The sequence below is a fragment of the Notamacropus eugenii genome, chromosome 3, assembly GCF_028372415.1.
Source record: "Notamacropus eugenii isolate mMacEug1 chromosome 3, mMacEug1.pri_v2, whole genome shotgun sequence".
In the NCBI taxonomy this organism is placed as follows: Eukaryota; Metazoa; Chordata; class Mammalia; order Diprotodontia; family Macropodidae; genus Notamacropus; species Notamacropus eugenii.
Genome location: NC_092874.1, coordinates 141,693,979 through 141,721,160, shown reverse-complemented (window position 1 = coordinate 141,721,160; position 27,182 = coordinate 141,693,979). Strand labels below are relative to the sequence as shown.

Below are 27,182 nucleotides of genomic sequence, written 5' to 3'. Positions count from 1 at the left end.
CTTCAATCTAGTAACCCCATCCTCCTGACTGTCCCATGAACCAGAGCCTCCATTTCTTGAACTCTGGCATTTTTTCTGGCTATCATTCTCCCTCCCCTCATGCTTGGAATGTTCTGCATCATCATCCCTTTCTTCCTATAATTTCCAATTAAAATCCTATCTTCTATAAGAAGCCTTGCCCAAACCCTCTGTTAATTAATTCCTATTTATTGTTTTGTAGCTTCTTAGTACATATTTGTTTATCTCCTCCTCCTCCTCCCCTTCCCCCACATTAGACTGTGAGTTCCTTGAAGGCAGATACTGTCTTTTGCCTCTTTTCCCTTTTCCCAGTGTTTAACACAGTGCCTGTCACAGGGTAGGTGCTTAATAAGTGTCTACTGATTGATAATGTTTGCATGGGAGAGAAGATGGTTCACCCCTCAATACTCCTGGCAATAGTTTCACCATCCCTTCCCTGTAGCTTAGGTATAGGACCATAAGGTCATAGATTTAGTGCTTGAAGGGAACCTTAAAAGTTATCTGGTCTAATTGCTCCATTTTATAGACAAGATATTGAGGCCCAGACCAATAAGAATTTGAAGCTCAAGCATGACATTTTCTTAAAATTCTAGGCCATCTTGTTACCCAAAATAACAGGGGATAAGTGGCAGAGGCAAGGTCTGAACTCAGGTCTGACATGAGATCCTTCATTCTTTCCCCTTTCACCCACCTGCCTCCTGAGGGCCATTTCCAGTCATCCTTATCTATATCTTGTCACTGGATGCAGATGGCTCTGAGGAGAAAGTGAGGCTGGTGTCTTTGCACAGCCCTCCCTCACTCATATCCAATTCACTTGCAAGTCATGACATCATCTTCCTGATGTCATGGTCCTCTTTGAGAATGAAGGACAATAGTAGTGTTCTCTGCGGCAATGATCCCAGTATTAAAGTCACCAGGTTTCAGAGCTTTAAAGATATAACCACTTCATTTTACAAATGAGGAAACTGGTTCCCACTGAGTCTAAGTGACTTGACCTAAGTCCCAAGATGAGTTATAATTCAGTAACTGACATTTTATGATGGTGATCTTTGTTCCTTGCATATTGTAGCAAGAATTACTTCAAAAACTTAAATTCAAGTGTTTGTACTTAAAGGATGTACTTGTAGTTATCTGGAAAATTCCCTTATCCAGACCATCTTGTTCCCCAGTGATGCCAGCTAAATGAGTCATTAATTGCATATGATATCTGAGCAATGAACCAAAAAAGCAGATTTGTCAAGCACCAACACCCTTCCCCACCAAAAAAATGATACTTTTTGACTTGTGACCAAGATCAGTCAGACAACTGTCAGTGAATGTTTTGTGTCCTTAGTTTTCTTTCTTTATTTTATATAGATAGGCAACAGATGAAGGCTGCAGAACATCTGCCCTTGTTGGGATGAGGGTGGGCTAGATGACTTGTCTTGGTCTGTCAGCTCCCGGATGCTATCAATCAACAAGCATTTATAAAGTGCCTACTATGTGCCAAGCACTAATTCTCAGAATGATTTTCCTTTGGCAGGTTGTGGCATCTCCTGTCACTCACTCTTCCTTCTTTTCTTAGCAGTCTAATCACTTGACATTATTCTGTGCCTTTGTGGACTGAATGCACAGAAGCGTAGGGTAGAAAGGGCATCCTTTGGGTGAAAGACTAATGTGATATAGTAGAACAGGACCAAGTATTGTTCAGTAGACCTTTGCTCTCTGGCTACTTCTGTCAGTAACTAAGAGTGTGGTAAGTAAGGTAACCTTTCTTGAAGTTGGTTTACCTGATCTCTGAGGTCTACTCTAGCACAAAAATTGTATGATGACTAGTTCCTGTATAATTTCAGCAGCCTGGGCTCTTAGCCTAGCAGCTTTTCTTAACTTGTGGGTCGTGACTCCATATGGGGGTTGTGAAAAAATGTGGCAACAGTAAAAGGTTTCTGAGTGTGCAATGACCCAAAATGAGTTAAAAACCAAATATATAATGAATCCAAGGTGTTGCTGGCAGTTCTTGCCTATGTCGCATCTCGCAACTTCATTGCACCCTTGGTTCTGAACACAAAGCACATACATTTTCACTGCATGTGCCCCCAGGCCATGTAGTGCCAGTGAATACTGCCAAAACTCAAAAAGGGTCTCAAGTGGAAAAAATTTAAGAAACCCCAGTCTAGACAGTTTAAGGCAAGCGATATAATGTTGGTTTGACAGAAACATACTTTGGAAATTGGGCTCATGATGAGGTGGTCAATTGTTCGGTCATATTTACTTTTTAAGAAAGGAAGTGGGAAGGAAAAATAATTTATTAAGTGCCTCCTATGTGCCAGGTACTGTGCTAAGAAATTTTAAAGGCATTATCTCATTTGATGCTCACAACAACCTTAGGAGATAGATGCTGTTATTATTCCCATTTTATAGTTGAGGAGGCTGAGGCAAAGAGAGGTCAAGTGACTTCCCCAAAGTCACACAGCTAGTACGTGTCTGTGGTCAGATTTGAGCTCAGGTCTTCCTGATTCTAGGCCTAGTGCTCTATCCACTGCACCGCCAGCTGTTTCTAAAGTTGTAGTGGTGATCTGTTAGTGGAAGGGTACTTACACTAAAGGAAGAGGGCAAATCTCTAACATGTTGTTTAGGTTCAGGCCAAGCATGAACCACAAAGATAACTTTTCCTAAGAATTCCAGGCCATCTTGTGCTCAAGAAAAGATGAAATAGAAGTTCCCTCTTGGCAGGAACTGTACCTTCTATTTCTCTGCAAAGCTAACAGAGATCCAGGGTGGCATAATGGATGGAAACTGGCCTAAAAGCCAGGAAGACCTGGCTTCAAGTCTCAAGACTTGACACCTACTGGCTGTGTAATCTGGCATTGATCACTTAATCTCTCAGCATCCTCTCCAGGAGGGTAAATTGGATATGCAGTGGTAGAGGTCTGCTCACATAAAGTTCCACAGACTAGTGAAATCATAAATCCATTTCTTATCCCAGTCCCTGAGGCCACAACAAAAATGACCTGCATTCATAGCACACTTTTCCCTTCCACATCTGAGGAGATTAGGGGAATGGTACCCCCTGCAGTCTGGAAAATCAGAAATTTTTAACCCTCCCTTTGTACCAGAGAAGATATCTGAATTGTTATGGTATTAAAAGATAGACTATGTTAATATTATACAATACTACACATATTTTATGCATTTGAGTTCCTAAACTATTTCTGCGTTGTCTACTGGCCTTTACATGTTGTCTGTGGCTTCCACAAAACTCCCCAAAATTCCCATTTAATTTCTTATGTCAACCTGTGATATACCAAAACCACAATGGGGAAAGTCACAATGTGTGAGGGATAATTATACTTAACTCTTTGCTGGATTTCTCTTTCCCCTTAGAAACACCACCTTCCCGGAATGTTATCCCTACATTTTTCCAAATTATGTTGTCTCTGTGTATCAAACTACCTAAGACTGTGTGACATTTTAAAAGTTCAAGAGACATAATTTCTGGGTAATTAAGCATTTCATTAATAATGTTACATTTTATTAATAAAAGGAATGGTAATTTGGCCATCTCCTTCTTAGATCAAAGACAACTCATGACTGTGGGTTCACTTGGAAGAGTCGGTATTCGTAAAGGTGGCAATTAATTCTGATAAGTTAACAATTAATGAGAGAATGAATATTCCAGTGAGAAGTGGACTTACTCCAACGAGTGACTTCATGTCACTTTTGGACAAAGAAACTACCTTTATACCCAGACCACCTCCAGCCTTGGACAGTGTAGGCAAAGGATCTACATCCACCCAAACTTGTTTGAGTGGAACACAATGGGCAGGATACCTTAGATAAAAGGGTCTAAGTGGGGTAAATTTTTGGCAGAGGTCAGTAATATCCTTCAAAGACTGGGCTTCAAACAAGAAAATAGGACAGGTAAAAAGCCTGGATCTCCCCCATAATTGGTTATTAATAATCATTTCTCTCAACTGTGACAAGGGCAGCTTTTATTTTTCCAACTTTCCTCACTTCAGAAAGCAGGTCCATGCTCCTGTGGTTGCTTTAACATTTAAAACAACTATTGAAAGTAATCTATTGAATAAGCCTACTACTTCATTACTCTTATGCTTTTTACCTCCACACCCCCAGAATCCTACCCCTGGAAGTTAAGACTAGCCTTGTCTGATTGCATTAAAGCTGTCTTGCTCTGTGGTTAGTATTTTGACAAAGTGTATGTGGGCAGATCACATGGAATCCACCTAAGTTTTCAGTTATTAAGTCCCAACCTTTTCACCATTCAGGGCATCTTGACCTATGCCGAGTAGTGATTATATGCTTCCTGACCATGCCCTCCTATTTGAGGTTAAAATGAGCTCTTCCTTTTACAAGAAGGAGTTTTTCATTTACCCAGAAGAGTGCATTGCTATTAATAAATCACAAGAGAGAAAATGTACAGCATTGAAACACAGAGTGACTTATCTACTTTGCCGCCTGATTTGGCCAAGGCTTGAGGGTAATACCTTTTGGGGATAAGTGGATTTTGATGGTTAAATTGCCTTTCAAGGAGTTTATTGGTCACTGAACTTGAGAACAGTGAAGAAGGTGATTGAGGAAGGCTGAAATTGTTGTGGTCTGTGAATGTAATGGACTACTGCGCAGAATAAAATGATAAATATGAGGGATTTGGAGAAAAAGAGAATTTGTGTTTGCTTCACCTTTTACCAAATTCAGATGCTGGTGCCCACGTTTCTCTGAATTCCTCATAGTTACATACATGGGTATTATATATGTATGCTTGTGTATACTTGTTGCATGTACATGTACACATGTATTCATCCTTCATTGCTGAAGAAGACCATGCCATCAGAGAAATAATGACATGACTTGCACTTGACTTTGTTTTGAGTGAGGGAGGGCTGTGCAGGTCACCAGCCTCATTTCTCCTCCAGAGCCATCTGAATCCAGTGACCAGATTTTAGTCATCAGGATGACTAGAGATGACCCAGGATGAGGCAACTGGGGTTAAGTGACTTGCCCAAGGTCACACAGCTAGTTAGTGTCAAGTGTCTGAAGTGACATTTGAACTCAAGTCCTCCTGACTCCTGTACTGGTGCTCTATCCACTGCACCACCTAGCTGCCCCTTCACGTATAGGTAACAAGCAGGACAGAAATTTGTTGTTTACCCTTCATTCTTGAAGAGGACCATGACATTGGGGAGGTGATGCCATGACATACAATGGATTTAAATGAGCGAGGGCTGTGTAAAGTCACCAACCTCACTTTCTCCTCTGGAACCATCTGGATACAGTGGCCAGATATAGATCAGGACTACTAGAGATAGCCCCCAGCAGAGAGGTAGAGGACTACAAGACCATAATAGTTTACACATTGTTAGTGTATTCACTGGTTTTGGCATAACTGTATTTCTTGGTCACAAAACAGGGTTCAGTTCCAAAGGGACGGGAAAAAGAGAAGATCTAAAGATGACTATGATATGAAAACAAGAGGTATCAAAATAAAACATTTTTAAAGAAATAAAATAGAGAAGGGAGATGCAAAGGGAGGGGGGCAGTAGTATAAAGGAGTACAAAACAAAGGTCAGTGGATTTTCATTGGTTTTTAGGATCAAAAGTATTTATAAAACAAGCACAAGTTCATTTCCTGGTGGATTTTGGGATAGACATAACGGTACTATAAGCATGTGGTAATAATGACATTAAGTTTGGAGATCTTTGTATTGGGGACTGCACAAACAGTGCACACACCTGTCAAGAGGGAGAAAAACTTATTTCCAACTCTTCACCTCCACTCCCATAACCAAGTACGGCAATACAACAAGTAGAATACCTCCAGTTCTTTCCTCTGTTCATTCATGAGCTAAGGAACCCAGCAAGAGTTTAAATGATTGCGATCTCATTCCTTGCTCCCAGTGTAGGTACAAAGGAAAATTAAGAAGGCCTAAGCTAAACTGTTTAAGTGCATTATATTTCCCTGTCTTTGGTCAATATATACAAAGTTCTAATACAATAAAGCTGTTTCCTACCCTAAGTCAGACAAAATAATTACCGACTGGAATGGCTCTTATGAGAATGAGGTTATGATCCAGAGAAATGGGAGTCAGAACTCTGATTTTTTTCCTTTAAAAAAAAATGTGTATACTGCTTTTCCTCTAAAGGCACAGTACATAAAACTTTGCAGCAGTAAATATTTCTCACACATAGAAGCAAAACAATAAATTAGTTTTAATAAAAAAAGAGGAAGGAACACAATCAAGAGAAATAGAAACCAAAAAATGTACTAAGAAGAAGAAAAAGTACAAAAAAAATTTCAGATAGAAGTATTGTTAACTTGGTAGCTTTAAATTTTTTTTTCATTGTGGAGCTAAATATCAATATTATGTCCTCTATTGATAAAGAATAAGAGAGTGATTATTAATTTTTTTAAAACCTGTTTGGTCCTTGCTATGTTCCACGCAGGTACTAAAGCCCTGGGAATACAAAGGAAAAATAAAAATAAGTCATTCCTTTCAAGGAGCATATTATAGTGATGAGGTAGACAACATACACAGAGCACATCTTACACCATAAAATACAGAGTAGATGGAAGATAACCTTAGAAGGAACAGCAGCAGAAGCAGGCAGGACCAAGAAAGGCCTCTTGGAGTAAGTAGCGTTTAGTTTGAGACTTCAAGAAAGCCAAGGATTTTAAGCATAGGAAGCTAGAACAGACAGCATTGCAGGTATGGGGTACAACCTATGTGCAGAGGACGGAGACAGAATGCAAAGTTTCATGGTCAAGGAACAGCATAGAGGCCATATGCTGGAATCTAGAGGTCATAGACTGTATGGACCAGAATAGAATCTTCATAAATTGGAAGGGAAGGAAGGGGTGAGATTGTAAAGACATTCAACCAGAGATGTTTATATTTGATTGTGTAGGTAACAATGAGCCACTGAGGTTCATTAATAAGTAGGTGGAGGTAACATGGTCAGACATACAATTTGGCCGCTGTGTGAAGGGTGGATTGGAGTAGAGAGATGCAGGGAGACCAATTAGAAGGCTGTTGCAGCACACAAAAATGATCAAGTCGTGAACTAGGGTGGTGGCTGTGTGAGTAGAAAGAAGAGGACATATATGAGATGCTGTGAAAGTAAACATGATGAGATTTGGCAGGAATTAGTGGATGAGCAAGAGAGAGGGGTCAAAAGTGATACTAAGGTTTCAAAGCTGGGTGACTGGAAGGGAGGTGGTGCACTCATTAAGTTCCTCATAAGGAATTTCACAAGAAGAGAGGGTTTGGGGAAAAAAGTGATTTGTACAGACATGTTGAGTGTGAAATGCCTTTGGATATCCAGTTTGTTGTTCCACAGGCAATTAGTATTGTGGTACTGGAGCTCAGGAGAGAGACTAGGCTTGCATACAAAAATCTGGGTATGATCTGCAAGAGGTAATATTTGATCCAATGGGAGATAGGATCTGAGAATCTAGAAGAAAGAGAAGCAAGCTCAGGCAAGAGCCCTGAGGGATCTCCACAGTTAGTGGGAGTGACCTGGATGAAGATCCAGCAAGAGACTGAGGAATGTGTGGCCAAACAGGTTGGAGGAGAACCAAGAGAACAGATACGCATAAACTCAGACAAGGGAGAGTATCAAAAAAGAGAAGATGGTCGACAGTGTCAGATGCTGTGGATGGATCAGAAAGGCTGAGGATCAAGAAGGACCATTAGTTTCGGCAAATAAGACATCACTGGTAAAGTTGAAGAGAGCAGTTTTATTTGAATAATAATATTGGAAGCCATGTTGCAGAGGGTTTAAGGGAATGTAAGGTACCTAGAATAGATATTTTTCTCCCCAAAGATGTTAGTAGAGAAGAGAAATAGAGATATAGAACAATTATTGGCACACATAGTTTAATCTAGTGAGAGTTATTTTAAAGAAAAAGGAGACTTGGGAGTATTTATAGGCAGCAGCTAAGAAGCCAGTAGGAAGGGTGAAACTGCACATTAGAGAGTGATGATAGCAGGGGCAATCTGATAGGAAGACAGAAGGTGTTGGCCTTGGTGGGCTAAAGGGCCGTCTTATGATCATAAACTGAAGGGAAGGAGGAGAGAGTGGGTGACTGATATCAGAGAGATGGGAAGTGAGGAGAGAAGAGGGAACTCTTATGGAATGACTTTTTCTTTTTTGATAAAGTATGAGATGAGGTCCTCAGCAGAGAGACTGGGGTTGGGGAGTGGGATATGAGTCTTAAAGAGAGCAGAAAAAGCTCAGGATACCTGTTGTGATTGGCATAGAGAAATTTGGTGAGTTTCCAGACTGTGTGAAGTTCAGTAATATATTATAAAACAATCAGGTATATATAGAGTACCTACTGCAAGTTCAGCACTTTGTCAGGTGCAGTAAGGAATTGTAGAGGCATAAGACATGGTTCATCCCCTAATGTAGCATATAAGAGCTTGGGAAGATATTCTATAACAAAACAATTAATGACTAATACAATTAAATATATTTAAATGCTAAATCATGTGGTGAGAACAGTAAGTTCTGAGGAGGAGATTGGGATGAGAATGAGCTACATGGAAGAAATTCAGATTTGAGCTTGGCCTTGAAATGTAGGCATCACTTAAATTAAGTGGAAGTATTCAGGTAAGAGCCATGTAATCTAGGGTAAAGATGCAAGAATGAGAATCATATCTTTGTGACATAATGTGGAGACCAAGAATGACTGGAGTTTGAATGTGTTTTAGGGAGTAGGTCAGACAAGACTGGCCATGGAGGGAGAAGGCAGATGAGTTTAGACTTAATAGAGTAAGAAACTAGGAGCCATTGAGGAAGTTTAGCATGGGTATCTATGTAAGATAAATTCATCTGGCAGTAGTACATAAGATGCATAAAATCAGGTAAAAACTGACAGTAGGGAGGACATTATAGTAATCCTGCTGCAATACAATGAAGGCCTGGAATACATGCTTGTATTTGGAATGAAGAAGAAGTGGAGGGATTGAAAAGACATTTTAAATCAAAAATAAAATCAATAGGACTTGATGATTGACTTGACTGCATATGGAGGAGGAACCAGCAAGATGAATCAAAGATGACTCTCAAGGTTTTTAGCCTGAATAATTATAGGAGTGTTTTTAGTGGTGACAGCAATTGGGAAGTCAGGAGAGTGGCTGAGCTGATTTGGAAGAGAAGATGATTAGTTCAGTTTTAAACATGCTGAGTTTATAGTGACTGCGGGACATTCAGATGGAAATGTTCAGTAAGCAATTAGAGACTGAAGACATGAATTTTGGCAACAGAACGTTACTGAAGGTAGAGATTTAGGGTATTGTCAGATGCTCATTCTCCTTTTGTGTTCTCACCTCAACTTCCATCCACCCTCTTTTTTTAAAAAGTAGTATTTGGTTGATTATATGACAAGTTGGTAAAAAGTAATTCAAAAGCACTTAATCATGAATTTGCTAAACTAATATTGATCAAATCTGCCTTTGTTTTACAGAAAGAAATTCTAGAGCAGCAACAGCATGAAAGATATGATACCAGTTTCCATGGAGTGTGTATGTTTTGTAGTGAAGAATTCACAGGAAACAGGTTTGAGTTTTTCACATGTTCAAATGCTCACTTTTCTTTTATTTGCAAACTTGTGTGTGTGTGTGTGTGTGTGTGTGTGTGTGTGTGTTTTGTTTTGTATGGACTGGCCCAAAGCATTAAACCTTATGGTCTGACCCACTAGAACTCCTCAACAGCATCTACTAGAAGTCAAGAAGGTGTATCCTGAGTAAGACTTATTTTGTTGGCCTATATTGTCCCTTCCCTTTTCTTCTTTTCTTAAAAAAAAACAACAAAAAGCTGTAGGAAGATAAAAATTTCTTAAGGATCAGGTTTCTAAAACTCTGTCATTTAACAAAGATCTGCTGAGACACATATATCACATAGCCAGCAAGATGGTGGAGAAGTTCTTCCCTGACAACTTCTCCAATCTCAAAACCTAAAAAGAAAGGAATTGTGTACCAGGTATAGAGTTGTTGAATCTAAATAATAAGAAGAAAGAACCACCCTCCTCCCCAAATAGGTTTAAAAAGTGAATTGACTCTAGAAACTTTAATATTTAGACTTCTTGTTCAACATCTCAACCTACACTACTACCCACTGTAGTGAGGACAAACTCTCAGAAATGTAGCCTAAATTCTGACTGTAGGAATTCTCAATGAAAGTAACTAGACCAAAGTCAATATCACCAGCCCTACTCTTCATCTGTCACCAACCCATCAAGAGTCAGGTAGCAGACACTGATATCTGACTAGTCACACAAAGGAAAGTTATAGTGACCAGATGATGAAATTCAGGTTGGGTGGGAAATGAACACTATTCTCAAAGACAGACATGAGGGGATCAAACAGAAGGCCTGAGGGAAAGGGGACTGGAAACTCAGCTGAGGCCAGGACTCTCCATTTCCTTCTTCTCCCAAAGGTTATTAGTGCAAAGACCCAAAACCAGCCAAACGCTATATCATCCAACCTGAGAAAGTTTGAAGATGGCAAGCATCCAAGCTTCAAGGGGTTTGTGTAGCTGTGGAAGGGGGAAGGGGGTCAAGAATGGGAAGAGAATCCAGATACGAATGAGGGAGAATACAAGGGAAAAGCTAAGAGACCAAAAGGTCCATGGACAGACTAAATAATTACCTAGTTCACAAGTAAATAAACCAACAGAAGAAAGGATAATGTAAAACCTTAAAGCTCTTTGAACAAGGAAAATTAACCAAATATTACCTCTTGAAAGGGGCAGCTAGGGTGACACAGTGGATAGAGCACTGAGCCTGAAGTCAGGAAGACTCATCTTCCTGAGTTCAAATATGGCTTTAGACACTTACTGTGTGACCCTCGGCAAGTCACTTAATCCTGTTTGCCTTAGTTTCCTCATCTGTGTGAGCTTTAGAAATGGCAAACCACGCCAGTATCTTTGCCAAGAAAACCCCAAATAGGGTCACAAGTCAGACACAATTGAAAAAATGACTGAATAACAAGCAACCTCTTAAAAGAGAGAGAATCAGGTAGACTCCTCAGAGAGCAAAAAACAAGAGCAGAATGTTTCAGAAGAGATTTAAAGTTCTTAAAAATAAACTAATAATTAATTTAGGTCAGAAATGAGAAATCTGAGTATAGAACTTAAAAAAAGATATTTTTGAGCCCATGTAAGTATCAAGGTCTGACATCTTCTCAAGAAAATCCTACTTTATTTTCATTGCTCTGAGGCTGTGACTGTTGAGGATTGAGACAGGAGACTAAGTAGATTCTTGGTGAAATGATTTTGACTGAATTCGAGATTCTTTCTGACACAGCAAAGATGGAGTTTAAATTGTTCTTTCTAAATGTTTCAAAGAAACAGCCTTGAAGTCTTGAAGAGAATGAAAAGAATTGAAAATGCTTTATTTGTAAAAAGCAGCAGGATTGGGGCTCCAGCTGAAAATCTTTTGGTTTATTGAACCAGTAAAGACTTAATTGAGGAATAAAATTTTGGAAATAGAAGAAACCTTAATACTAAAAGGACCAGAATTTAAGAATACCTTAAAGAATTAAGCTGCATCAATTAATGCAATGATTTTTTAATCTATAAAAAAAAAAAGACAGTAGGCTAAAAAAATTTTATTTCAGAGTTTTAAAGACAATGTGTTAAAGATTATTGAGTTTGTTTTACAGATGATGAATCTTGTTTCCATAATCTTCTTGCCATATTCATTGGGAGTGGGTCTGACCAAAAAAAGAACTATACTTGAACTAATCAGAAGCCTGAGAACAACATGAAAATAAATTTTTTAAAGCTTCCATATAATAAATATTTTATTTTTATTTATTTAATATTTAATTTATTAATATTTATTTAAAATAAAATAATTTATTTTAAAAACCTCCATATAATAAAAAAAAGCAACACTGTTTTGTGTCAGGGGGATTGCATAGATGGCTATCTGGGAGACCATATCAAGCTAGATAATTTTTAAGGCATCTATTTAAATCATCAGCTCCAAACTTCTGAGGGCTTTTTTTTCATTTAGTAACTTAAATATTATAACATGAGAAAGCATAAAAGCAAACATGAATGTGCAATGGTAGGTATACAAAAACGAATCCATGCACCACCATCAGACTGTAACTCCTCTGTTGTGTGTGTTCGTCCTTGGTTGCTGAGGAAGACCATGCCATCAGAGAAATAATGACATGACTTGCACTTGACTTTGTTTTGAGTGAGGGAGGACTGTGCAGATCACCAACCTCACTTCTCCTCCAGAGCCATCTGAATCCAGTGACCAGACATTCATCAGGATGACTGGAGATGACCCAGGATGAGGCAACTGGGGTTAAGTGACTTGCCCAAGGTCACACAGCTAGTGAGTGTCAAGTGTCTGAGGTGAGATTTGAACTCAGATCCTCTTGACTCCTGCACTGGTGCTCTATCCACTGCGCCACCTAGCTGCCCTAACTCCTCTATATTTTCTTCTTCCCTATACAAGACTAGGGAGTAGGGGAATTTTAGGGGGAGGCTCTACGCATAGCATGGTGCTCTGTAAGGATAGCCTGCTACCCCCTTTAAAACCATATATGCAGAGAACAAAGTAATAAGAAACACTTGTATGGAGAAATTAAAGAGGAATTGGATCATACTTAAAATTGAGACAAGAGGGTTGGTTCAAATTTTAGAATGTTAAGAGAGTACAATGTCTGTATCAAAAACACCACCTTTGTTCACTGGGGGCTCAAAAATCTCAGTCATCAGAGAATCAGTTTCCCTTATCCTTGTCTCCCACATCCAGTCCATCAGCAAATTTGGTGAGTTTCAACTTTACAGTGTCTTTCTAATATCTCACTTCCTTATTCTTTCACTGACACTGCCCTCCTCACCTCTAAACTGAAATATCAAAATAATTTCCTAATCCATCTCCTGCTTGATCTAACCACTGTGCAGATCTCCTCATGCTAGTCCACTCTTCCAAAGCCCTTATTCTTATTGCCACACTCATCATCTTGCCATTCAGGATTCCTCACAATCTATCTCAATTCTCTCTTTCTAGCTTTATCTCATATGACGTTCTACATTCTAGCTAAACCCAACTATCTGCCAGCGCCACCATCCCTTTGTTCCCTCTGTACCTGACATTCCTTATCTGCCAGTAATCTTTCCCTTATCTAATATCACTTTGTGTTCTTCATGCTTGTTTTCTAATTTGTGTTATATGTAACATTGGAAATGTGTTATCTCTTCTCTTTTAGACTGTAAATTCTTCAAGGGTAAAAAGTATATCTTATCTGTCTTCATATCTGTCCTTACACTTAGAACAAATAAGTGAAGTGAATAGCAAGATAAATGAAAGCCAGTTACCTTTAGCAGTAAGAGGGTCTGCTCCATTGTCATTAATTATATGACTAATCCTGCCCAGCCTTCCCAAAATTGATGCTGTTATTAACAGTGGGCATCATGTAATGTTCATGTGCCTCAGTACCAGCCCATCAGTGCCACTACCAGAAAATTACACATCCTCTTTTCACATACAAATAATGAAACATTTATTTTATTTTAGGGGTGGTCCATTGAACTAGTGACTTTAATGTTCAGAGACTATTATTTTGTCAATTGCCTCACCAGTCAGTCAAAAAGTATTTCTTAAATGCTTAATATGTGCTAGGCATTGTGCTAGCTCCCAGGGATACAGAAGCAAAAATTAGGCAGTACTTGCCCTCAAGGCTCTTACATTCTATCATATGTAAGAAACTGGAGAGACTGCTTAGTTCCCTTCTAGCTCACAATCTATGGTCCTAAGAATTATTACTAAAAGATAAAATTTGAGTTGCACTTCCTTAATCTAAGGAGCCACCTCCAAGAACTGAAATCGAGGGAATGTCCATCAATTGGGGAATGGCTGAGCAAGTTGTGGTATATGAATGTAATGGAATACTATCGTGCTATAAGAAATGATAAACAGGCAGACTTCAGAAAGACTTATATGAACTGATGCTGAATGAAGTGAGCAGAACTAGGAGAACATTGTACACAGTAACAGCCACAGTGTGCAAGTACTGTTTCTGATAGACTTAGCCCTTCACAGCAAGGTAAGGACCTAAAACATCCCCAAAGGGCTCATGATGAAAAATGCCATCCACATCCAAAGAACAGAATTAAGCAGACTATTTTCTCATTTATTATGTTTGGTTTTGTTTAGTTTTACTCATGCTTTCCCCCATTCATTTTAATTCTTCTATGCAGCATGACTAATGTGAAAATGTGTTTAATAAGAATGTATGTGTAGAGCCCATATAACATTGCATGCCATCTTGCGGAGGGTGTAGGGAGGGGGAGAAATTTTAAAATTTATGAAAGTGATTGATGAACATTGAAAACAAATAAATAAATTTGGAGAGGAAAAAAATCTAAGGAGCCACCTAACATTCAATTACTTAGTATCAAACTGTATCTCTAAGTAGCTGCAATGACATTTTTATTCCATGGTTGAGCTTTCCCATAGAAAGATGTGGTAGTTGAATCTTTAATCCAACAAATATTAAGCATATTATTAAGTGTTCATATCACTCCAGGGAACTAAAAGGCACAAAGATAGATTAAACATGGTCACTACTTTTAAGGCACCTAATATCTAAGAGAAAAGGCAGATGGGTTTCAAAATTATCTGAAATTCAGATGACACAGACATTTAAGTATTGGGAATTTGGGACTGTGGGTTCACCTCCTTCCTAAGGTAGGCATCAGTAGGTCAGTCAACAAGCATTTCTTAATTATCTACTTAGCTGCTAAGTGATGAGAATATGAGGAAAGGTTAAAGAAAGTCCCTGCTGTCATGGAGTTCACAATCCAGTGGTGAAGACAACATAAAAACAACTAGTTACAAACAAGCTATATATAGGATACATTGGAGCTAATCAACAGAGGAAAGGCACTAGCATTAAGGGGGATTGAGAAAGCCTTGTAGAAAACATGATTTTAGCTGGAACTTGACGGAAGCCAGAAGGGAGAGAATCCTAGGTATGCATGATAGCCAATGAAAATACCTAGGGTCAAAAGATGGAATGTCTTGGTCAAGGGACAACAAGGAGACCAATGTCACTGCAATGTCACTGGATCACAGAGTATATGGTGGAAAGTCATGTGTGAGAAGTCATGTGTGGAAAGGTGGAAAGAAGCCAGGTTATGAAGGCCTTTTAAAGTCAGAGGATTTTAGGAGGAAGAGCAAAAAACCAAACATTTCTATAGCTCCTGTTATGAGCCAGACACGGCAGTAAGTGCTTTTTACAAATATTATCTCATTTGATCCTCACAACAACTTGGCAAAGCAAGTGCTATTGTTAGTCACATTTATAGTTGGGGAAACTGAGGCTAACAGAAGTCAAATCACTTGCCAGGGTAACAAAGTTAATAAGTGTCTATAGCTGGATTTGAATTCAGGTTTTCCTGACTCTAGGCTCAGAGCTCTGTCCCACTATAGCACCAGCTGTGTTCAGTCTTATGTTTAATCCTAGATACAGTAGGTAGCCACTGAAGTTTTGGGGTTTTTTTTAAGGTACTTAATAGGAGAGGATGGAGTCAGACCTATACTTAGGAATATCACTTTAACATCTAAATAGAGGATGGACTAGAGTTTTTATTAGTCTAAAACTCCACATTTTTTTTAGACTACATGGTGTAGGGCAAATAGCACTGGACTTCTAGTCAAAAGCACGGTGTTCAGGACCCAGCTTCTCTAGGTTCTGGATGCAAATCATTGAATCTCTCAGAGTTTCATTTCTTCATGTAACAGTATGAATTTTATAAACTTAAGCAACTTCTTTTCCAAATGCTCTTGTCACTTTCTACACATCAAAATCCCTAACCGCTGAGAAATAAATAAATATTAAAGTTCCTGGCAGAACAACTTAATTATTTTCTTAGTATAAGATAGTCAATAATAAAGCCGACAGAAATTGTCATTTGCATTGCTTAAGATCAAAGATCCCAGCAGGTCAGCTTTGACCATCACTTACACTGCTTGACTCCTCATTTCTATGATATAGTCCTATCATTCGTATATCTCAAGATATCAAGTTATGTCTCTTCTCAAGAAGAATTTTCTTTGTTCATCCTTTTTGTAAGGCAAAAGGTCAGAAATGTTCACTAAAGAAATAAGGACTCTTCCACCTTTCCTTGTACCTCACCCAGATTTTCTAGCCTTGGCAAGAAAATAGTCCTGGTCACAAATGACTGTTAAAGCCACCAATTCCTCAACACCCTAAAGACAATAAAGATTCAGTAACAATAGATATATCTAGTGTCTGTGGGAGACACTACTGAAATTGATGTTGTACCTGTAACTTGTGCCTTTATAAGGTTAAGGGGATCAAAGGAAAACATACGTCAAGTACTTTGTGACCATCAAGTATAGAACATGAATTGTTATTGATATTCTGTTTATTAGTTCAATTCCTTACCCTCCATGTTTCCTCTGATAATTTCCCACTAAAATGAGGAAAGAATTATGTGATGAAATCATATCTTTATCTCTCTTCTTAGCAGAGGAGTGAAAAAATCTTAAATCTTTCAGCATCAGTTGCTATCCAGATTTCTTAAAATTTCTTTTTTCCTTCAGAAGTTCTACATGTTCAAAAGAGAAGCTCAATATTGAATGAGAAACTGCAGCCCAGCTAATTCAGGCAGCTCCCCACAGGTTAGGTTCATTATGAGCCCCGACAGCCCTGTACTCTCAACCCAGGCTATAACTGCTCCTTCCCTTATCTGTATAATTTGGAAAGATCCAAAAAGTGCAATAAAATGCTGGCATTTCAGCCCAGTGGAGGGAAAAGAGAGACAAATGAAGAGGAAGAGGGCTAAGAGGCAGCGTTCTCATCTCTACACCTCAGTCAAAGGAAAGCAGCTGGGCAGTCCTTAACTTAACCTTTCGTCTGCCCCAAGCTCATTCTATCAGGAGTATAAAATGTTAACAAGGATATAAAAATAACATTGAAGTTGGGGAAAATTGTGTAAGTAAATCATTTTCTTAAAGTGTAGAAGTGGGAAAACGTCAGTAAATAGTATTGCATCTCTGAAAATTATGGCCAGTCTCTGAATTGTGTGATTCTAAGAATTCTTCATGAAGGATCATCTGTAATTATGTGTAAAAGTAGATTTGTGGACTCAAGATAGAAATGTTATAAGGCAGGAAACTGAAATGCTGGCTGAGGTAATTGTAATTAGGAGATGAAGCTAACTTTCTGGTAATAGTGAAACAGATGATTAGAAACAGTTGTAAAGTTGGACAACTTAAAATATCATGCTTGATTGAATCCCATCAAAATGGCAAATATGGAATGAGTAAATAAAGACAACCCTTACCCCCAATCAAGTGACAATCACATTGAATTGTCAGATGCCATGAAATCAGAGGATCTTATGGGACAAACCGGGAAACAAAGGATGCTGAGCCCTTACCTTCTTTTTTCCCCACACATCTTAAGTTGAAAGATTATATTAATAAGACTGAAGGTTCAGTTTTAAGGTGAAGAGATGCCTGTATTAAATGTCCTTCTCTGATGTCTCATAGTGGTGTGGAGTTGATCATGGATTCCCAAAAGCTCAACCAATGGAGCACAAGCTCTGAGGTGTCTGTTATGATACAGAGGTTCCGAGTATAGTCCCAGCAGCAGTCTTTGCCTGCTTTGCAAAGAACAGAGTAACTGAACACCAACGAGCTCATCAGGAAGAGTCTTGCCTCTGGGTGATAAATTCTTTGGCCTTGGGCAATTTGTGGGGGAAAAAAGAAAGATACAAAATGGCCCGAGGGCCATTGTACTTCTGCAGTGATGGTATCCCTGGTAGGAAAAAAAGAAAAGGACAGTGTTAAGGATTAGGTAGTTTTTAGGCTCTTCCCCTGACTCTAGATAACAGTTTCCATGTAACAGGGCACTGTCTCCTTTCCTTCCCCATAACTTGGAAGAATAAGTACATAAAGAGCAAGTTATTTTGCAGATCAGAGAGCAAATGCATAGCTTATCTTTAGAGCCATGTGAATCTCTTACCCGAGTAGAAAGGAGCAAAAACTTGGTCTTGTAATCCAGACATGGTGCAATAACTCATGTACTTCTGGTGCACATACTACCCATTTATATCTTCTAGTTCCTCCCTTACTGGCTAGTCAGCATATGTATGACATCATGTAACAGTTGTTTATCTCTCTAATGGTACTGGTGTATGGGATACATTTGCCATTTCCTCTACCTGGCATGTTCTTTCTCTTCATCTCTGCTTCATCAAATCCCTACCTTGCTTCAAGACACAGCTCAAGTACCCTCTTCTGCATAAAGCCTTACTTGATCTCCCCTACCCAATTTCTAATATGCCCTCCTACCCTTACTACCTTGTATTTAACTATATTGTACACACATATATGTAGCACTTGTCTCCTCAATTAGAATATAAGCTCTTTGAGAGAAGGGATTCATTCCTCCTTTCTATTTGAATCTCCAGTGCTTAGAACGGTGCCTGGCTCCTAGTGAACACATAATAAGTGCTGATTGAGTGGTTGATTGATTTTTGTTTTTATTCTGCACATTTTTATTCTGTGTAAACCTACCATATATATATATGTTGTTTACCCCAGTTGAGTGTAAAATCCTTGAGAGGAGAGACAATTTCATTATTGTCTTTGTAGCCCAGCACCTAGCATAGTGTCTCACACGTAGTAAGCATTTAATAAATGCTTGTTGATTGATTTTATAACTCTTAAAGTTATATACTTTTCATATTTCACATATTCTGCAAACCTTTATTAGGTGCCTACTTTGTTCAGAGTATTGTGCCAAGGTACCAGGAGAAATACAAAGTTTAGAAAAGGCAGAATCCCTGCTCTCATAAGCTTACAATGTAGTAGCACTAACTGTGTGACCATGAACAAGTCGTTCTCTGAAGTTCTTGTAAAATGTTTGCAGTCAGTCTCTCGGAACATATTTATTAAGCACCTACTATGTGCCAGGCATTCTGCTAAGTGCTGAGAATTCAAAGAAAGGGAAAAACAGTCAGTCTCTACTCTAAAGGAGCTTACAGTCTGTTGGGAGAGACATCATACAATCAACTATGTTCAAACAATGTTTATAGAGAATCAACTGGGGATAATATCTGAGGCTAAGCACTAAAGATTAAAGAGGACCAGAATGACTTCTTGCAGAAGGTGGAATGTTAGCTGAGACTATCTACCTTCTTATTGTGAAGAACAAAGCTTGTAAACCTTTATTATTAATTGTATTATTATTGCATATGTATAATTATTCATTATTTGTACATTATATATAATTTATATTATTATAAATGTATGATTAAATTACATATATATTATATATAATCATTATTGTAAACCTTTAGTTATTAGTAATAATTATTAATTCTAACAATGATAATTATTAATTACTGTTAGTGATAACCCAGACACTCTAAAGGGAGCCTTGAGGTAGTGTGATATAGGAATCTGCCAAATGAACTGGGTATATTGGACCTGAAGAAGAGAATCCTTAGAGAAGATATGATAGTGGTAGTCAAGTCTTTGAAGGATTGTCATGTATAGAAGGGATTAGATTCATTCTGCTCTGCCCTAATGGGTAAATTGATGGATTTACCTTCTTTCCAAGAATTCACCAACTTTCTAAGAATTCAAGCTTTCCAAAAGTTCAAAGGATTGCAAAAAGATGTAGTGAGTTCCCCCTCACTAGAGGTCTCAGTGGCAAGCTGGATGACTATTCTTTAGGGATATTGTAGAAAGACTTCTTAGACTGCTACAGATTGGACTCTTTTGGTTACACTGAGATTTTGTGATAACGTACCAAAAAAACTAGAATTCATAGTGCTAGCTGATACATCAGAATGAGACATACCTTTTTTTAATTTAATTTAAAAAGTAAATTTAATGCAAGACTTTTGTCTTTTATATCTTAGTCATTTTAATCAATCCTCTAGAATGAACCCTTCCTTGTGACAAAGAAAAACAATGAAGCAAAACCCTGGGTATAATGACTATATCTGACAGTATATACAGTATTGTATCCTAGTAGGCCTCCACTTGCCTACCATGAGGTGAACGCATATTTCATTATTTGTTCTCTACCGTTTTCTCAATTCATAATACTTTTGATGATCTTTTCATTTATATCATAGTCCATGGCCAATGTGGAATTTGTTTTGTTTTACTATTTGAATTTGTCAGAAGAGTTTTATTTTTTCTTTTCTTTTTTTTCCTATTTAGAGGGGACCTATTTGGAAAGGGGCTAGCTACAGGAAAAAAAAAAGAGTATCATTAAGCAGCACACTAAAATGGCAAAGTCAAAAGGAAAGAGCAGATTTACAGGGAAACACAATAAGCCCTGTTTGAGACATGTTGAGTTTGAGGTGAAACATCCAGCCCTGAAGACAGTTGGAAATACAGGTCTGAAGCTCAAAAATGAAATCAGAGCTCGATATATAGTATGACATTTTGAAAGCTGGTAGTGAGACAAACTGAGACCTGGGAAAGACCTAAGAAAGGCCAAAGTCCCAGGCCATCACTGGTTGTCCCCACTTCTGTCTAGTCAATGGACTTTGATGACTGTGGAGGAGAGTGAAACTGACAACTTTGCACAGCTCTGCCTGACGTCCAGTTCACATGCAAATTAAGGACATTACCCTCTTCTGGTCATTGGTCCTCTACCTGAGGTCATGGAGTCCAACCCTTTATATTCTATAGATAATGTAAATGGGTCTCAGGGAGATTTAAATGATTTTCCCAGAGACATAGAGCTAGTAACTATCTGAATCAGCATTCAAACCCAAGTTTTCCTAACTCCAAGGCCAGCCTTCTCTCCCAGTATTCCGAAGTTTTGGAAGTCACCTGTGTAGACATGGTGATTGAAAATGTGAGAATGAGATAGCAAGGCCGATAGTATGGAGGGAAGCTACAGTAAATTATTAGGGGTCACCTTTATTAAGGGGTGGGGATTGTGTTCGTCCTTCGTTGCCAAAGAAGACCGTGCCCTCAGAGAAATGATGATATGACTTGCACTTGACTTTGTTTTGAGTGAGGGAGGGCTGTGCAAGGTCACCAGCCTCACTTCTCCTGCAGAGCCATCTGAATCCAGAGACTTGATATTCCTCAGGATGACTGGAGATGACCCAGGATGCACTGGGAGACCCTGGGCCCTTTAGGTCAAGGTCTTTGCAGGTACTCACTTAGGGTGAGGCAATGCCCATTCATTGAATAGGTCTGTTTAAGAAGTAGCCAGGGGATGGCCCCTTTAACGAGGTCAAGAAAAAGAAAGACATCGGACTGGGTGGGAAACAGCAACAGTTACTATTGATAATCACTCTCAAGCTAGGAGGGTCCCCCCAATGGAGTCCCAGTTTCAGAGTACAGTAGGTTTAAGGTTTTAGGAGAGGACAGGACAGGAGAAAGGAGAGGAGAGGAAGGGGTGGGGAAAATGAGGTATCCATGAAGGTGGCAGAAAAGAAATAATAAAAATAGTAGAAGAAGCATCCAGACAAGGTGGTATCTCTGAAGCCAAGGGAGAAGAGAGTATTCATTCATTAGGAATGGTTGCTGCCAGGATCAGCAAAAAAAAAAATCACAAGAGAGCCTTCAAAAAAGTAATTAGATTGGTGATTAAGGGGTCATTAGGGACTTTTGAGACTGTAGTTTCAGTAGAAGGGAAGTGGTAGAAAATCTGGATTGGAAAGAATTGAATAACCAGTAGGAATATTAACATATAATTACAGTGGGCAAAGTCCTTTTGGTTTTGAGATTTTCTTCATTGATGTTCAACACAGTACTAGAATACAGTGATAGATTTTGAGCTAGAAGGTCATCTTCTCTCACCCCCTAATTCATAGATAGAGATATGAAGACCCAGGGAAATTATATGATATGTCTTCATAGATAGTAAGTAGCAGAGGTGAACTTTCAGTCTAGTTCTTATGACTCTAAAAAGCAGTGTTCTTCCTACTGCAGAAGTTAGGTGCTGGGAGAGAATTACTCAAAGATGAGAGATGCAGCCTAGACTAGCGAAATATGGAGCTGCAGGAAGGGGATGAATTCTAAGGTAATCGTCGTAATAATTATTGCTAGTATTTATGTAGTGTTTAAGGTTTGCAAAGTACTTCACAAATATCTCATTTTATCTTCACAACCACCCTGGGAGAGAGGTCCCCATTTTACAGATGAGGAAACAGACATAGAAGGATAAGTGACTTGCCCAGGGTCACATAGCTAAGAAGTATTTGAGGTAGAATTTGAACTCTATGATTCCTAACTCCAGGTCCAACACTCAATCTGCTGCACCACCTAACTGCTTTCTTCACTAATGTTGTTCAGTTGTGTCTGACTCTTCATCATCCCATTTGCAGTTTTCTTGGCAAAGATTCTGGACTGGTTTGCCATGTCTTTCTCCAGCTTACAGATGAGGAAACTGAGGCAAACAGAATTAAGTGACTTATCCAGAGTCATACAGTCAAGTGTCTGAGGCCAGATTTGAATTCAGGAAAACGAGTCTTTCTGACTCCAACCTGGGTACTCTATCCACCGCAACACCTAGCTGCCTTTCACTGTTAGCTAGTGATTATTTCTATAAGTAATCTCATCTAATCTCTTAATTTCATTGTAGGGCTGTCCTTTTAAACCACATGGCAAGAGAGCATGCTTTCAACATTGGACTGCCAGACAATATTGTACATTGCAATGAATTTCTTGAGATATTACAGAACAAGCTTGACAAGTAAGTACTGTTTTATGAAGTATACCCTGAAGTCATGTTCATCTCAATGGAGTTGTTTTTAATTGATTTAATAGTCAAAGGTAATTAGTGAAGTATAACCTGCTTATTTGAAATATTTAAAAGGTTGGAGCATTGAAGAATAATTCTCACTCTCCTAGATTATATTTCCATTTAATTTTAATTCACGTTTCCTGTAAATGCAGCTTAACCAGGGGTCAAACATTGAGAAACCTTGATTATCTGGGATGGGATGTAAGATCTAAAATTGAGACTCTGAGTTGATGAAAGAGTTGTCCACCAAGCCTATGCACGAACCCCCAAATCCTTTACTCTGTAGCTTCTTGGGTCCTTATACAGAACTTTACTTTAGACACAATTCTAAAAAAACTTGGTTGTCTGGTTTTCCAACCCATAAAAACTGAATAGCAGATTAGAATGATAGCCTGGAAACAGGCTAGTGCAGTTGAAAGAAATAATAGTTAACAACCAGGAAGGAAGGGAGGAGATAGAAAAACTGTTATGTTTTTAGCTTAATAAACTTAAAACTGCACTAACACTCTTGGGACAGCCTGTATATACCTAAGAACTCAAAAAAAAAAAAAAAACATGGCAAAATTGGGGGCCATCTAGTGTAGGGATAATTAACTTCACACACCTCAGTAACTATTGAAATAATTATGATAGCATGGCTCTGCACTTCATCTGTGAAATGAGGGTTTGGGTATCATCTTATTTGAGCCCCAAAATGACCTGTGAAGTAGGTCATCCAGACATGATGATTTGCTGTTCTCTGAAACTGGCATTCCATCCCCTGCCTCCAAGAATGCAGTCCCTCTTTTCCACCTCTTTGAATCCTTCCCAGGTTGAGCTCACGTTCCACTTCCTACAGGAATTCTTTTCTGATCTCCATAGTTCTCAAGTGCCCTCTCCTGCCTCACGTTACCATGTGTACACTTACTTGACTGAATGTTATATTTTCATCTCACATATATAAGCAGATACTGTCACGTATACCCCCAACCATCTGCCAGGTACGTTGCATATAGTAGGAGCTTAATAAAGGCTTGTTGGATTGAATAGACTAGAGGCTTACAGTTGTAAGACTGTGATTACTTCACCCTGTTTTTAAGTGTTTAGTTTAAGTTGACCTTTCTAACTTAATTTTTTTAAAAAATCCTTCCCACTTTCTGTAGTTCACTGCTTCCTCATGTCACTCCAGATTTCCATTTACAAGCTGGTTAATCATCAGTGTCTATCCTACCTTATCAAGCAGGGGTAGGTAGGAGAATTTTTCTTCAAAATATAAGCACCTTTATCTTTTAAGACAGAAATGAAGCTTCATAGGGATGACTCTGAGTCATCAAGATTAAGTTGAATTACATTCAGCTTACCCAGCGTAAGAAGGTAAGAGAGTGTGTGTGACATTTTAGAAGAATTTGCATCAGAAATGGTTAAACTTTTAAAAGCATCAGTGGTTAAAGGGCTTAGCTTCAGTTATTGGGGAAATGCACTTATGTGGAGCACCTGCCTTCCTGGTAAAAGCAAACTAATGAGGTGTTACTGAATATCCTTTTGAAGTCTTTCCGGAAAGTCACCATAGCCCCAAAGAAGCAATGGGCAATTCTCAACAGGCATTTAGTTCTAATTTTCATATCAACACTGCTTGATCCCAAGCTGCACACTTAACTCCATCATGCCTCCATGTCTATCTATAAAAATGAAGATAAAAACATCCCCTAGTAGAAGTTGTAGCAAATAATTCTAATCCCAAAGGTAAAATCCTATTAAGATGACTATTTCAGTATAAGATTTTTAAGCCTTAGCTAAAGCTCCATGAATTCTTAAAAGTATTTGCTTGGCCCTTTAAAGCTTGATTGACTGAGAGTGGGTGATTATGAATAATGCTTAAATCTGTGATCTTATCACTCTAAGTATCCTCTTCATTGGTGCACAGAGCAAACCAGTCCCACCTTCTCATCCTGTGCATTTCTGTCCATGTTTCCCATTAACCCTCATCAACCAAGATTCTGGAGTCCTTCCTTCAGGTTATTTTATATTTCATGGATACCAATAGACAGTGGATACTGGGGCTGACCTATATTACTCTTTACCCCATAACTGATTAATTTACCTCATTTTCTAGTCATAATCTCCTACATGTTATCTTTTACACTAATATTATCCATTGCTGAAAATAGAAGTCTTTGTGACCCATTATTGATTATCTGATTATCAGTGTCAAATAAGGTATAATGCAGGAAGATGTCTGCTCACCAGAGGAGTTCACTATCATGAGGATATCTTAAGCATGTATATAAATGTTGAGGTCCTCCAAAGATGCCTGTTTGTAGGTGATCGTGTGCTGACTACATCCATCTCCATAGTATGACAAGGCCTCCTCAGTGGGATCAATAATTACTCAAAAGTGATTGGCCTAACCATATATTTGGGAAAAACTAAATGGATGAAAAAATGCCAATTGTCCTGATCATACTATGCATTAGAACAACTAGCAATTTAAGTTTGCACATTCATACAAAAAGACACTTCAGATGGAGGATGAGTTGGACCCAGAATTAAATAGTTAAAAGAGGTTGATTTACATTTCGGAACCTGTACAATGTTTTCAGTTATTCCCAAGATATTCCCTGGCACAAAAACCTTTCCTTTTTTTTCATTTTAATTTAATACAGGTGGTTATAAATCAGACAACACCACAATCTCTAAATACCCCAAAGCTGCTGGTGACCCAGAGGTCAATAAAAGGGCCCATAAAACTTCTTACAGTCTAATGTACCATTATAGTGCACACTGAGAAATTTTTCAATTCAGATATCATTTATGCTTTTATTTTAGCTTGCAGTGTTTGTACTGTGAAAAGTTCTTCAGAGACAAAAATACACTTAAGGATCACATGAGGAAAAAGCAGCACCGCAGGATCAATGCTAAGAATAAAGAATATGACCGATTTTATGTCATTAATTATTTGGTAAGGTTTTCCCTTCCTAATTAAAAAATTGATTGAAGTACTGCAAACACAATCTTGTTAAAGACCCATCTCTAATTTTTGAACAAGCTACTTAGCACTAATGTCAAAATGCAACTGAAGGGCTCTTCAGAATTATGTTCCTCATAAGAATGGTGAGTTTATAAAACAGCTGAACAAACATTTGTGGATTACAAAAAATAAAATAAAATGTCACCCACTTTAACAGCAATCTTAATATTAACAATTTAACTAAAACAAATTTCAAAGTAGTCACTCATATGACCTGTTTTTCATGTGCAGTATGTTGACTTTAGGCCTTACATCAAAACACAATTATCATAGACTCAGAAGCAGAAGAGAACTTTTGAATTCCCACTTCTTATTTTCTAGATGAGAAAAGTGAGGGCCAGAGAGATGAATTAAATTTCTCAGGGTCATGTGGCTAATATATGGCAAAGCCAGGATTCAGACCTGGGTCCTCTGACTCCAGAGCTGGCATCCTTAATAGTGGGCTAACACTGCCTGGCTTCCTATTTGGCTACCTCAAGTTTTCCTTCTCCCTTCCCCATGTCTCACTTCACCCTGTCCCACCCCAACCCTTGCCAAGGATAGTGATCAAATCCCCTACTGACCAAGAGGGTTCCTGCTTGCAGTTTTAAGCCATAGCTCAGCAAATACCTAAATGGCTTTCTTTTAAGTGGCACCTAAAAGTCCTGCCTGCACAGAACTATTTCCCACTAAGCTGCCACGTTAGACTGTTGTGTCCAGAAAGGCCTTATCAAAGTATAAATATTACATGAGAGGACTAACAAACACATTAACCCATGGGGGTCATAGTGCAAGTAAATTTTTAAGTAGGGTTAAAAGGAAACAGAAGTACAGAGCATGAGCTATTAACAGAGAGAGCAAAAATTCATGTATGGCCATCGTCAGAAACCCTAGGTATTCCAAGGTTGCAGAAAACCTGAAGGCAGAGAGAGAGGAAGGATCCACTAGATCTGCTTCGTAGTTCTGCCCAGACATGGTGGCAAGAGGGTGGAATGGCTAAGGTGTCATCTGAGGTAGGGATGGCCTGCTACCCCTTGGAGAGTAAGTCTCAAAAGTCAGAAAACTCACCGTTTCTGCAAAAATCCCTGTTAGTCTGTGGGACATTGCTGTTACATATTGTGACTTCACAAAGATCACATAGCTCAGTGCGACCACATATAATTGGGCGACCAGGTGGATGTTAGCCCAAAGGTGGGCAGGTTGCTTCCTATGTGGTTGTCCTTCACTTGTTTCAGTTGTTTTGCATCCAACTTTTTGCAACTCATTTGGGTTTGGTTTGGCTTTGTTTTGGCCAAGATACTGGGATGGTTTGCCATTTCTTTCATATTACAAATGAAGAAACTGAGGTGAACAGGGTTAAGTGAATTGTTCAGGGTCACATAGCTAGCAAATGTCTG

The 27,182-nt window shown here is 38.7% G+C and overlaps 1 protein-coding gene across 1 annotated transcript in view; it reads left to right on the top strand.

Annotated features, from left to right (window-relative positions):
• ZNF277 (zinc finger protein 277) overlaps window positions 1-27,182 on the top strand; it is a 168,068-nt gene that overhangs the window by 119,066 nt on the left and 21,820 nt on the right. The window contains exons 5-7 of the mRNA XM_072653014.1: window positions 9,485-9,576; window positions 22,638-22,748; window positions 25,605-25,737. Of these exons, the coding sequence (XP_072509115.1) occupies window positions 9,485-9,576; window positions 22,638-22,748; window positions 25,605-25,737 (336 nt within the window). The remainder of the gene's footprint in view (window positions 1-9,484; window positions 9,577-22,637; window positions 22,749-25,604; window positions 25,738-27,182) is intronic.